Source organism: Monodelphis domestica, chromosome 1 (genome assembly GCF_027887165.1).
Source record: "Monodelphis domestica isolate mMonDom1 chromosome 1, mMonDom1.pri, whole genome shotgun sequence".
NCBI classification, from domain to species: domain Eukaryota; kingdom Metazoa; phylum Chordata; class Mammalia; order Didelphimorphia; family Didelphidae; genus Monodelphis; species Monodelphis domestica.
Genome location: NC_077227.1, coordinates 278,992,805 through 279,007,095, shown reverse-complemented (window position 1 = coordinate 279,007,095; position 14,291 = coordinate 278,992,805). Strand labels below are relative to the sequence as shown.

Genomic DNA, 14,291 nt, shown 5'->3' with positions numbered 1-14,291 from the left:
GCAATAGGCCTATAGTTGGGAGGACCTGGGTTCAAATATGGCCCTAGACACTTCCTACCTGTGTGATTCTGAGCAAGTTACTTACCCCGTTTGCCTAGCCCCTGCCCTTCTGTCTTAGAGTTGTTATTAGGACAGAAAGTAAGGATTTGAGAAAAAAAAATCACCAAGGACTTTTTAATTGCAGATTCTTAAAACCTTTGCTGAGGTTTCCTCTTTCAGCCCGGAACATTTGGCTCTAGTGGTTACTTTCTCTTTAGTGAAAGTCTTCATCCTTGGCTTCTGTAGTCCTGAATTCTCTTCATTTTTTCCTTTTTTCGGTCTTCCTCCCTCCAACTGTTCCCTATCCTTTCTATCCCTATTTGTGATCTTATATTTGCCCTCTTTCCTATTGTAATTTCCTCAATCTATAGTTTTAACCCTGATCTCTCTCCAGAGCCCTAGTTAACGTCACTTGAGATACATGCTTCTTTTATCACTTGGCCACAGTTGAGAAAAGTCTGTGAGTTCTCAGAGACTGTTTCTCTTTTCATTTTGCAGACAGTATATAGACTTTGTCCCAGACCCCTCTGAGTTTCCCTAGAGGACTTTACATGGTAGTTTCTATGTAATATCATTTGTTCTCATTAGCATACAGCTGTAAAGGTAGCTAAAAAATGAGGGGGTATTCCTAGAATACCAAATGACTTCAGCAAGGGATATACGATGCCTTTAATCTAAATTGCCTGCACAGATTTTCCTCTTGCTATTGGATGGATTCACTTTCCACTTCTACATTTTAATCTCGTTATTTCTGTTCACTTGGGGGCTTTTCAAGCTTTAGACTGAGAATGCCCAGATATACTCCAGTTTTTTGTAATGACTTTTATTCTGATGTGAGGTATGGTGAGCAAAAAGAGTAAATTTACCACTGGAGACTGGGAACTGTTTTTGATTTTGTTATTTTTTTTAGCCTGCTTTTCTCTGCTCTCTCTGTTGGCCCCCCTCACAGGTAACCCCAAAGAGATGCCAAGAGAATATTCTTCAGAGCATAGTATGACTATTATTGCTTGTTAAACCTGAATACAGCCACGTGTTAGCTCCAGAAATGGATCAGAGCTATCGTGTTTTTTGATAGCACTGTGGCAAGTGGTTGGCACTATTTTAGAAGACAAAGCAGTGAGACAAAAAGAGACAGGAGGCATAGGCTCACTGCTTTGAGAAAGTCAAATATCAAGATATCTATTTAGAAATCATTTTTGTCCTTGTGACTAGGAAATAGAAGAAAACCTGTGGGGTTTGAGGTAGGGTTGGTTGTGAAAGACACTCATTAACCAGGCAGCCTTAGTTCCCCTGTTTCAGGGTTTCAATTCAAGCCTTTGTGCCTCAGAAATTTTTCTTCCTCTTCTTAGCACTTGATTCTATCTCTCTTGGGGTCATTTGTATCAGTATATAGTTTCCAAGGAATGGAAACCTGTGTGAAAGAAAGGTTGGTTGCTGGTCAACTCAAAATTCAAACAACCTGTTCTTTTGGAACTGGTTCTATTCACTCAGTTATATGACACCTGGTTAGGGTTAAAGTTATATGGCTCTTAGGCATGCAGAAAACATGGAGCTCTGAGCTAGGGCCTCAGCTACAGACCAGTTCTAGACTAGCCATCAAAGTCAAAGCAAATATCAAAGGTTTTCAAAGATCAAACTGCTGTCAAAGGAAACAATCTCCACCAGAAATAATTGTAGAACATGAAAAGATGGAAAATAAAAAGTGGAGAAAAGATGGCTGTAAAGAGTGAAATGACAGATAAGAAATCAGCTGGTTTTTAGATGTGAAGGTGTTTCAAGGACTCAAAAGTCAATACTGAATGAATTGGCATGTATAGGGGCTATTTATTGAAATGTTTAAAAATCAGCCAGAAAGGGCCTATGAGTGCTAGTCCTCACATCTCCTACTTTACTCACCTGTGCTTTTCCTGGCCTTTGATGCAGAAAGCACAAGAATGAGTTGCAAAATTGCAAAAGCCAGGAGTAGGAAGAGAAAAACAACACCATAAAATAAAGATCTCTATATGCTAAAAACCACAGCAATGAAGAATTTTCTCTTTTTTGCTTCAAAAGCCACTTCTTGGGGTGAAAAAAATTCCTAAAGGATATCTGTACTCTATAACCCTCTGGCTCCAAGAGATTGACATAAATTAAAATATTTGTATAATTTTCTTTTCCTTACCTCTTTGGGTGAAATTCATGTTCTAAAGAGCCACAATGCATAATGTCGACTTGTCAAATTAATTCAATACTTACTTGTCTCCTACAATCCCCAAGTTGATGGTTGGGTAGCCATGTTCCTGAATTGTTGCTAGTAGAGTTGAACGATTGCTGTCTCGAATCTTTCCTGGTAAGAGGTCATCTTCAGGATTCAGCAACTACAAGCCATCCCCCCCAAAAAAAGAGAAAATCCCACCAATTAATCTCTTACAATAATGTTTCTTTGAAGGGTGCAGTTGTCACAAATACACCCATTTTGCTCTGATAGACACACACAATTCAATAGGCTCTGATACTCTGAAATGACCTTTATGTTCTAGAAATAAGTGAATACAGAATATATCCTCAATAAATACAAAGTAATTTGGGAGTTTGGGAGAGCAGCAAAAATGATGGGGTTTAGGAAAGGCTTCATAGAGGAAGTGACCTTTGGGATGAGTCTTGGAGGTTGTGGAGGTGATGAGGGAGAACACAGAAGCCTTCTGGGAATCCTATACAAAGGTATAGGAAATGAAATACTCTGTATGGGTATAGCCCATCAGCCAGTTTGGTGTGAGTGCAAGAAGGAAAAAGGGACTGGGTTAGGAGCTGAACCTGTGATTTCACAGGTTCAGGGAACTCCAAGGTTCAGAAAACTCATTCTACCAATGAAGTCAGTAGTTTCTCTGCAACCTACAGTCACAGAGAGTTGCCTAGAGCACTGATAGATTAAGGGGCTGTGCTAACTAGCTGTCTCGAGTACATACTTCTTCAGATGTGCAAAAGGTAGTTGGTAATGTGAGAGAAGAGCTCAAGAAGAGGATGAAAGTTGGTTATAGATATGGAAGACTGACAAGAGGAAGTGTGGAGATGCGGCAGTTGGGTGATTCCATGGATTGAGAACCAGACCTAGGGATGGGGGTCCTGGGTTCAAATGTGGCCTCAGATACTTTCTAGCTGTGTGAATATGGGTTGCCTAGCCCGTACCGCTCTTCTGTCTTGGAACCAATATAGTGATTCCAAGATGGGAGGTAAGGGTTAAAAAAAAGTATGTGGAGAGAGAAGACAGCTCAGGATAGAATACAGGGAGAGACTTACCCAAAGGAGGGATGATGACCCAGAAAATGAGACTGAGAAGAAATGGATGGGAAGGTAGGAAGAGAAGCAAGAAAGAGCAGCATCATGAAAACCTGGGGGGGTGGAGAATATCTCAGAGGATGGGGTGGCCAACAGTGTCAGACACTACAGAATGGTCAAGAAGGAGAAAATCTGGGGAAAAGACATTAGCAAGTAAGGGACTGTTGGTAACATGAAGAGAACAGTTTCCATTAAATGATGGAAATCATATTGCAGGAGGCTGAGAAGTGAATGGGAGGTGAAGAGGTAGAGTAGGGAATCTAGAGAGCTTTTTCTAAAAGCTTGCTGAAAATATAAGATGATAAACTTGCGGGTATGGCAGGGTCAAACAAAAGTTTTCACAGATGGAGGAGATATGGGCAAAAAGATTCAGGGATAAGACAACTTGGTATTTCTATAGATTTTCTTTTAACAACTTGTTGGATTTACATCATAATCTTCCTCCCCTTCCCCAATGAAAATGAACACTTTAGAGAGGATCTATTAAATCCCTCATCCTTCTTACCCTCAGAGAATCCCTGTTAAGGAGCCAGGTTTAATACAGACTGGTATTAGACTAGAATCTGGCCAAAACAGAGGACCTACTACCTCCAAACTCAGGAAAACCACACACTTCTGGCTCGCCTCCCAATGTATGTATTCAATGATTGTATGTATGTATGTATGTATGTAGTATCTACGCATGCACGCACGTGCGTATGTATGTATGCATGCATGCATGCATGTCCCAGCTGAGCTTTCATCCTTCTAGTCATCCAGGTTCATAACCTTTGTCATCCCTGACTTTCCTCTTCCTTGCCCTCCACAGATAGTCATTTGCCAATTTTTATGGATTTTATGTACACCACATATCATGTACCCATTTTCACTCTGCTGGCTACTGTCCTCATAAAGGCCTTCAGCGTGCTTTTTCAGGAGTGTTTACCAAGTGGTTTCCCTCCTTTTAGGCCCTTTCCTTCCCACCACTGTTCAAAAACTGCCAGTTCCTCCTCATTTGAAACTTATTTCATATGACTTCATACGGTTGATGATCTAGCAAAGCTGGACTCTTTTATTTCCCAAATCAAGCATTCTAATTCTCTTCTTTGGCCCACCCCACCATCTCTCATGACTGGAAAGTACCCAGTCTTCATTTCTGCCTCTCAAAATCCTTTGCTTTCTTCAAGGTTCATACTGGGAGTCATTTCTTCTGTGAAGCTTTTTCTTGATCTACACCAAGCTTGTAGCAATCCTTTCTATTTACTTGTCTGCTCATGTTATATTCTTTCCCCCTCATCCCACAAGAATGTAAGATCTTTGAGGGGGTAGGGAATATTTTCATCTATATCTTTATACCCCCTGCCTTTATTTGCACAATTCCTTGTGACCCAAGAGATAATATTTGTAGAACACTTGACACAGTGCCAGGCACATCATAGTCAATAAAAAATCTTTACCTTCCATCTTAGAATCTATACTGTGTATTGGTTACAAGGCAGAAGAACGGTAATTGGGGGTTTAAGTGACTTGCCCAGGGTCACACAGCTGGGAAGTGTCTGAGGCCAGATTTGAACCCAAGATCTCCTGTCTCAAGGCTTAGCTCTCAATCAATTGAGTCACCTGCCTGCCCCCATAAAATAGTCATTTAATAAATGCTTATTCCCCCTTTCTCTCCCTTGTACATAGCAGGCACCTAACATATTTGTTGAATCTTATTGGTCATAATTTTGACTTAAATGTTAGAAAGGTCCTAGCAATTAAGGGCCAATCCTCTAAAAGGAGTGAGGGTGGTATGTCCAATTTGTTCAATAGTACCTAAGAATTAATAATGTGCCTCTGTCATTGCTGGCCTTTGTAGTCAAAGTGAGATACATATACAACACTGTCAAGGATTAGGAATGAATAGCTATTAATGTCTAATTATATATAAGCTTATCAAAGTCATTATAATTTTGTGGAGCTGAGGCTCTTTAACTACATTAATCATAGAAGCTGCCTCTATAAGAAAATAGTATGCTTATGGCACCTTCAGTGTAGAGTATTACCCATCAGCTGGATAAGTTTTTCCTATTAATAGGGCATTTTCTTTGCCCTTATGTCCCTATGATTCCACTACAAATCATGCCAGAAATAATGGAAAAATTATAGATTGTTAGAGAGCTGCAATTCTGTCTGTGAAATCTGTCTGTAAAACCTATACAATGAAATTAAAGCTAGTACTACGAGGGTGTATTATAGTGGATTTCAAACTTCTTTAAGAAATAAGAAATATAACATTCATTATACCTATAATGTCACGTAAAACATATTTCTGCAATAGCTGTTCTCTTTTACTCCACTGCCAAAAAATGCAAGAAAAATAGAGGGGAAAAATACTTCAAGAAAAAGCATGGCCCCAAAGATAAGAAAGAACACAACCCCACTTTTACTGCTTTATAGAAGTGAAAGTATCACCTGTGCAGAACATTAAATATGTTGACTTCTTCAATGTACTGATTGATTTTGTTGCTCCCCCCTTCTTTTTTTTCTTTAAAAAATATTATTTGCTATAAGCAATGGCTTTCTGGGAGGGAAAGGAGTACTAGGAGAAAATCTGTTCTTCTAATAAAAAGATATCAATTTTTAAATGCTTCAACTAGTATTCTGAGACCACCAGTTCTTTATCTGGAGATAGATAGCATTTTGCATTACATCATGAGTCCTTTGGAATTGTGATAGATAACTATTGATCAGTTACTAAGACTTTCACAGCAGATTATCTTTACAATATTGCTATCATACTTTCTATTATGTTCCTGGTTCATTTCACTTTGCATTAGTTCATATAAGTTTTCCTACGGGCTTTTCTGAAACCATCACCTTCATAATTTCTGACAGCACAATAGTATTCTATCACAATCACATAACTTGTTTGGCTATTCCCAAATTGATGGGCCAGTCCTTAATTTCCCAATTTTAGCCACCACAGAGAGAGCTGCTATAAATATTTTTCTTCATATGAGTCTTTTTCCTTATTCTTTGATCTCCTTGGGATATAGACCCAGTAATGGTATTGCTGACTCAAAGGGTATTTAGAGTTTAATTGCCCCTTAGACATAGTTCCAAATTGTTTTCCAGAATGTTTGAACTAGTTTACAGCTCAAATTAATAGTGTATTAGCGAACCTATTTCCCCACAGCTCCTCCAGTATTTATAATTTTCTTACTCTGTCATTTTAGCCAATCTGATGGGTATAAGGTAGTATCTCAGTATCTTGTTTTGGTTTGCATTTCTCTAACTATTAGTGCTTTAGAGCATTTCTTCATATGACTATTGATAGCTTTGGCTTCTTTCTCTGAAAACTGCCTGTTCATATTCTTAATTATATGGGGAATGGCTCTGATTTTTATAAATTTGGCTCAGTTCTCTATAGCTTTGAAAAATGGGCATTTTATCAGAAAATTATCTATTTTATCTTCTATGAACATCTCTCTCTTATTTAATCATGAACTTTCCCCCTACTCACAGTGCTGACATAATTTCTTTGATGTGCCTCCACTTTGATTATATCACCCTTGCTGTTTAAATCATGTACTTATTTTAAGCTTAAATTAGTATTTGGTGGGATAGTTTTATATTTACTTTTTGCCAGAGTACTTTCTAATTTTTCCAGAAAATTTTGTCAAATACTGAGTTCTTGCTCCCAATAGCTAGGATCTTTGGGTTTATCAAACCTGATACCCCTTCTGAATCTAATTTAGTTCATTGTAACAGTCACTTTATTTCTTATCCATTACCAAATTGTTTTGATGATTACCACTTTGTCAAATAATCTCTTCCTCTACATTTAAAGTAAAATGATTCTTTTGATAGTCTTGACCGTCTGTTATTCCAGACAAATTTTCAATTTTTTTCTTACCTCTATAATGTAGTCCTTTGGTAGTGTGAGCAATATGGTACTGAATAAGTAATTTAAAGTATTGTCATTTTTATCCTTGAGCAATTAAATTTTCTCCAATTACTTAGATTTGTCTTTATTTGTGTGAAGAGTATTTTGTAACTGTGTTCATTAGTTCCTGTATATATTTTGGCAAATGGACTTTCAAGAATCTTATACTGTCAAAGTTATTTTAAATGGAATTTCTCTTTCTATGTTTTCTTGCTGGGTTTTGTTAGTAATATATAGAAATGCTAATTGTTTGCATGGGTTTATTTTATATCCTGAAATCTTGCTAAAGTTTTTAATTGTTTCAACTAGTTTTTTAGTTGCCTTTCTTGGGTTCTTTAAATTTATCATATCGGCTACAAAGAGGGATAATTTTTTCCCTTGATTTTATGCTCATTCCTTTAATTTCTTTTCCTTGTCTTATTGCTATGGATAGCATTTCTAGTAGGGTACTGAAAAATAATCATGATAATGGGGTTCCTTGCTTCACTCTTGATCTTAATGGAAAATCTACTAGTTTATTCCCCTTACAGATAATACTTGCTCTTGGTTTTAGGTAGATACACTTACCATTTTAAGAAAAGATACATTTCTTATTTTTTTTATTTAAAATTTTTATTTATTAAATTAATTTAGAATATTTTCCCATGGTTACATGATTCATGTTCTTCCCTTCCCCCTCTTGTAGCCAATGAGCAATTCCACTGGGTTTTACATGTATCATTGATCAAGACCTAGTTCCATATTATTAATATTTTCAGTAGTGATTGTTTAGAGTCTATATCCACAATTATATCCCCATTTAACAATGTGATCAAGCAAATGTTTTTCTTCTGTGTTTCTACTCCCATAGTTCAAAAAAATTACATTTATTATTCTCATGTTTTCTAATTAAAAAAAAAAAAAACCTTACCCTCCATCTTGGAATCAATACTGTATATTGGTTCTACGGCAGAAGAGTGGTAAGGACTAGGCAATAGGGGTTAAGTGACTTGCCCAGGGTCACATAGCTGGGAAGTGTCTGAGGGCAGATTTGAATCAAGGACCTCCTGTCTATAGGCCTGGCTCTCAATCCACTGTGCTACGCAGCTTCCCACCCCTTTCTAATTTTTTAATAGCAGTGAGTATTATAGCTTGTTAAAAGTCTTTTCTGCAACTATTAATATATATGACTTTTGTTGTTTTTGATAGTCAATTATAGTTCTACATTCCTGGTATAAATCCACCACAGTTGTAATGTATGATCTTTGTGATATGTTGCTGTAATCTTATTGAAAAATTATATAGTACATTCATTAGGATAATTTGTCTATGATTTTCTCTCTGTTTTTGCTCTTTTTGGTTTAGGTACCCAAACCATATTTGTGTTTAGAAGGAATTTGATAGGACTCCTTTACCTATTTAAAAAATATGTAATATTGGAATTAGCTGTTATTTGGTAGGTAGCTTGGTAGAACTGGCTTGTAAATCCATTTAGTCAGGGATGTTTTTTTCTTAGTAAGTTCAGTTATGGCATTTTTTATTTTTTTTTCTAAGATAGGATTTGTTTAGATTATTAGTTTTATTAGCATATAGTTAGATAAAAATCTTCCTAATAATTGCTTTAATTCCATCTTCATTGTATATGTAGTCAATTTTAATTTCTGTAATTTTATTTTCTTCTTTTTAAATAGCAAATTAGTCAATGGTTTACTTATTTTATTGTCCCCACCCATAAAAATAACTTGTATTTTTATTTACTATTTCAATGGTTTTTATTTTCAATTTTAGTTTTTCAGGATTTTGGTGTTTAATTGGGAGATTTTAAATTTGTAATTTTTCTAGTTTTTATTTTATTTATTTTTTTAGTTGCAAGTCCAATTAAGGTTTGATTTGCTCTGTCTCTCTTTCACTGATATAAACATTTAGATGTAAGTTTCCTCTAGGTACTGCTTTGGCTGGATCCCACAGATCTACTTTTGCTTTTGCTTTTAGATCATGATTGCTACTCATGCCTTTTTAACTTTAGCCTCTAAGTTTTGCTTTGTGTGTATTTCACTCTTGTAAACAATATCTTGTTAGATTTTTGGTTTTGAATACACTCTGATATAGTCTTCTCTTTTATGGGTGAGTTTATACCATTGGCACTCACAGTTATGATTGCTAACTATATTTTCTTCCATACTATTCTCTTTTGTTTATCCTTTTGTTTTACCTTGTGGGAAAGGAAATTCTTAGTTCTCTTTGTTTATTCTGAGTTTGCACTTGTGAAAAGGGAATCCTTTGTTCTCTTTGCCTAGTTGGAGTTAACACTTTGGGATAACAATAACTCAAGTACCCTTACTTAGTATCTCACAGACTGAAGATGGGATTAACTCTTTGGTCTACTTTTGAATTAATCAACAAAAGAGAATACATCCATACTTAACCCTGAAGTAAGGGAAGTCCACAAATTATTACTCCTAGTAGGAGAGTTAACACCTTTAGAGGTATGAAGCCAGCAAGATACTTGGAAGAGCTCCACCTTAAAACATTTTTTTATTATTTATTTTTTTAATAAACCCTTACCTTCCATCTTGGAATCAATACTGTGTATTGGTTCCAAGGCAGAAGAGCAATAAGGCCTAGGCAATGGGGGTCAAGTGACTTGCCCAGGATCACACAGTTGGGAAGTGTCTGAGGCCAAGATTTGAACCTACGACCTCCCATCTCTAGGTCTGGCTCTCAATCCACTGAGTTACCCAGCTGCCCCCTCCACCCTTTTTTTCTAACTCAAACAGCCAGAAATTTGAATTCTTTTAAGAGTTCACACACTCATAAATATGTGGTTCTAAAGGTGTGAATCCTAAGAGAGTTGCTACCTGCAGAGGATGCAGAGGCATGACAATTTTGGAAACTGTGATTGGCCCGTGTGAAGAGGGATGGGGATAGGAAACCACCATAAAGGTCACAAAATCCTTGGACTGGGAGGCTGGTGAAGTTGGGTCTTGTGGAGTGTCTCCTAGAGATAGTCTTCGAGGAAACCTTATTGAAGACTGCAATGTGGATCCTGACTTCAACTTAGACTCTGACTCCTGGACTACTTAGTTGGGTGAGTGAAAAGGCTGACTCCCTTCCTAGTTTCCCAAGAAACTAGCTTCCATATTGGAGGTGGCCACGTGATTACTCACTATTGGTTCTCCTGGGTGAGGACTAGAAAAGGCATTTTCTCTAACCTCTTTCCCATTTCTTTACTTTATTGTTTCCCCTATATTTTGTAAATGAACTGCATCCAACCCTTAAATTTAACCTTTACACTTGGGTCATCCACAAAAGTTTATTTTGCTTCTTACAACTATTTCCCTTAATCTACTTCCTCTCCAGTCACCAATGCATTGCTCTTAGCCCCTTATACTTCCTTACCTAACTCTGTGCATGTGTATACATATATGTAGATATATAAATATATATGTATGTGTATGTATATATATTTTTCCCCACCCCCATTTTTGAATAAATTTAGATGAGAGTAAAAGTTCAAGTACTGCCACCCCCTTCATTTCCCTCTCCACTATAAAAGCTCTTCATTGTATGTCTCTTTGGTATGAGATACTTTTCCCCTCCCTTTCTTTTCCTTCTCCCAGGGCATCTCTTTCTGATTCTTCCATTCTACTTTTGAGATCATTCCAACTTGAAATCAAACCCATGTGTTTACTCTATGTTGGCTACTTCTAACTGTCCTCATGATAATAAAGTTATTAAGGGTTATAGGTATCATCTTTCCATTTAGAAACATAGTTTAACCCTATTAATTCCCTTAAGATTACTCACTTATATTTGTTTTTTTTTAATAATTATAAACATTAAAATTTCTATTCTGTTCTGATCTTTTCATCAGGAATGCTCCAAATCCTCTATTTCATTAAGTATCCATTCCCCCCTTGTAGTATTATACTCAATTTAAATGGGTAGATTATTTTTGGTTGAAAGCCAAGCTCCTTTGTCTTCTGGAACATCATATTCCAAGCTTTCCACTACTTTATTTTGGTAGCTGCTAAATCTTCTATAAACTTGATTTTGGTTCCACAGTATTCAAATGATTTCTTTTTTGGATACTTGTATTTTCTCCTTAATCTGGGAGCTCTAGAATTTGGCTATTAGAAGCTTTTCATTTTGTAATCTCTTTCAGAAGGTAATCAGTGAATTCTTTCAATTTCTAATTTGTCTTGTAATTCTAAGATGCGTGGGCAGTTTTCCTTTATAATTTCTCAAAATAAAAGCCTAAAGGCTCTTAAAATAATTTTTTTCTTTTCTTTTGATCCTTTTTGATTTTTGAATTCTTTCTTTTGCTTCTTAAAAAAATCTCTTTTTTGAGCTCTTCTATGAATTCTTGCTGGGCTTGTGCCCAAACTGCGTTTTTCTTTGAGGATCTGCTTATAGATGTTTTCAAGTTTGTGTCTTCTTTTGATTTTATTTATTTAATAGAAATTATTCCCAGGTATCTCAGTCCTTCCTTCCTCTCTATGTACCATATAAGATAATACTTGACAAACAGAGATGTATATATAGATTGTGTCTTTTTCTTCTCAATTGATGGACATTCCATCAATTTCCAGTTCTTTGACATCACAAAGAGAGTGATGTAATGGAATATACAGGCTCTTTTCCTTTTCTCTGATCTCCTTGGGAAATAATGGTATTGCTGGGACTAAGGGTATGTAAAAGTGGAGATTTGAACCCTGGATTTCAATTCCCAGAAGTCCTTGGTAGTTCCCAAAATTCCCTAAAGTCTCACTGGAGATACCCACCTGGGCTGAGAACAAAATGGGTATTTAAACTGACTGTACTGCCTACTTGCACTCTCGGCTTCTGCTCCTAGGCACACGCAGATCTCTACCTAGCAGGCAAGATGTAGGTTGCATGTGCTTTCTTATTTTGTATTTTCTTTATTTCTTAATCTTTAATAAATCTCTACAAACATAATTCTTTTTTAGCAGAGAAACGAATTTTAATTTTAACAGTTTGGCTACCACTAGATTGGATGAGAACTTCTCAAATTAAAAAAAAAAGGTAACCCAAATAATGATTTTTTTAAGCCAAATTCTTTCAAGAATTTTCAGAAAAGCCTCTTGATCTTCTGCAATCTGGACCTGTTTGACCCAGATCTTTATCACCTGGTCACAACCTGCCTGCCTGCCCCAGCAAACTCTAGCCTCGGAGCAGATCACTCATTGCCCCATGCCCAAGACTCACTTCCATTGGCTGGCAAAAAAAATGGGGGTGATTTTTCCTTAGGCTATGATTAGCCTCCATGTGGACTGGGGGCAGGGAATAGCAGAGGGGGAGAAAGAAAGAAGAGACTTTTCCATACAGGAACTTAAAGCATGGCTACTTTAAGAGGATATCTTTTGACTGTACTGATACTTTCATTTATCTCACCTGAGATTCAGGGGAAAAATTCAGCTCCCTGCAACACTTTAGCCAAAATTGAGATTCCTCACTATGGGGAGGCAACTCAGTGGCTCAGTGGCTTGAGAGCTAGGACTAGAGATGGGAGGTCCTTGGTTGAACTCTGGCCTCAGACACTTCCTGGCAGTATGGCCCTAGGCAGGTCATTTAACCCCCATTGCCTAGCCCTTACCAATCTTCTGCTTTCTAACAATAGGCATCTAAATGGATAAAAAAAAGCCAAGGAACTTTAAAGAGACTGGAGGTTATATTTTTAAGGCATTTCAGACTTCAATGTTTTATAAAAATCTCTGTATTCTATTGCATTTTGCTAATAGTTTTGTTTAAGGTTTAACTTTGAGATTTTAAGTTCATATATTACTGCATTCAATACTATTCTGTTAGACTGGATCATTTTAATGTACTGAGTTTTAACTACTGTTATATTCTGTTGCTTTTCTCCTATAACTATGCTGAACAAACATTATTGAGTAGGCCCATATAAAAACAGCTTTTGATTTTTGACTTTGTAAATTGTCACATAGAGGATAGATGAACATCAGAAAATTGCTACAACCTTTGGAAAATTTAATGAGCTAAATATCTTAAATTGATTTTAAGGGTTCTTTAGACATGATTTTTAGAATTTTTTTCTTAACAATCTCTGGTCATTTTGCCTGCCCCTAACATGAGGTAAAGCCCATTTTAGTAGCTGAAGTGAAATACAATTATAATCCCAACTCCAGCATTTATAAAAATGTGAATGGAAGTTGGGAAGTTAATCCCAGGGCACTGTAACCCTAGAAGCCTCCCAAGAAAAAAAAAGGGAGCATCTTGCATTTATACTCTTCAGCTTTACAGAGGTTTGAGTTTTCCTAGACTCCTCTGCCACATTTTTGTAATGATATCTGGATTTCTTGATGATGTTCTAGACTCAAAATGAGTTTTACTTTGTTAAAAAAAATATGTTTACCAAGGTTGAAAGATTGGCTATATCTGTAACAACTTGTGACAAATGTCCACCAGTCATAGGCTTTAAAAATGCCATACTGCAACTCATGTGAAATATGATAGTGGGTTTGTTTGCTATTGTAATTGACTGAACTATTAAGAATTTTGGGAGGGGGCAGCTGGGTAGCTCAGTGAATTGAGAGCTAGCCCTAGAGACGGGAGGTCCTAGGTTCAAATCTGGCCTCAGACACTTCCCAGCTGTGTGACCCTGGGCAAGTCACTTGACCCCCATTGCCTACCCTTGCCACTCTTCTGCCTTGGAGCCAATACACAGTATTGACTCCAAGACGGAAGGTAAGGGTTTAAAAAAAAAAAAAAAGAATTTTGGGATATTGATACCTACATTGTACTACTCTTCTTTATTAAAAAAACCTGTTACCTTGTAAAATTCATTTGCTTGTACTCACAGTGGGTCATGGCCAGATATGAAGAGGAAATGGATCTCATTTTTGGTGAGAAAGCCTTGTATTCTATATTTTCTTAGCTGACACAGTGTGTCAATAATTATAAGCTACATTTTTGAATTTTGAAAACTCTTTTATTATATTTTTACTGCATGTGCAATAGACTATTTCCGTTTTTTTATTTTTTCCTCTCCTTTTTATATTTGAAGTAT

At 36.6% G+C, this 14,291-nt stretch overlaps 1 protein-coding gene across 12 annotated transcripts in view; it reads right to left on the bottom strand.

Annotated features, from left to right (window-relative positions):
* The window catches only part of GPHN (gephyrin), an 852,406-nt gene that overhangs the window by 84,601 nt on the left and 753,514 nt on the right, over nucleotides 1–14,291 (bottom strand). For all 12 annotated transcript variants that reach the window (XM_007473063.2, XM_056820908.1, XM_001369841.4 and 9 more), the window contains one exon: nucleotides 2,275–2,396. In XM_007473063.2, the coding sequence (XP_007473125.1) occupies nucleotides 2,275–2,396 (122 nt within the window). The remainder of the gene's footprint in view (nucleotides 1–2,274; nucleotides 2,397–14,291) is intronic.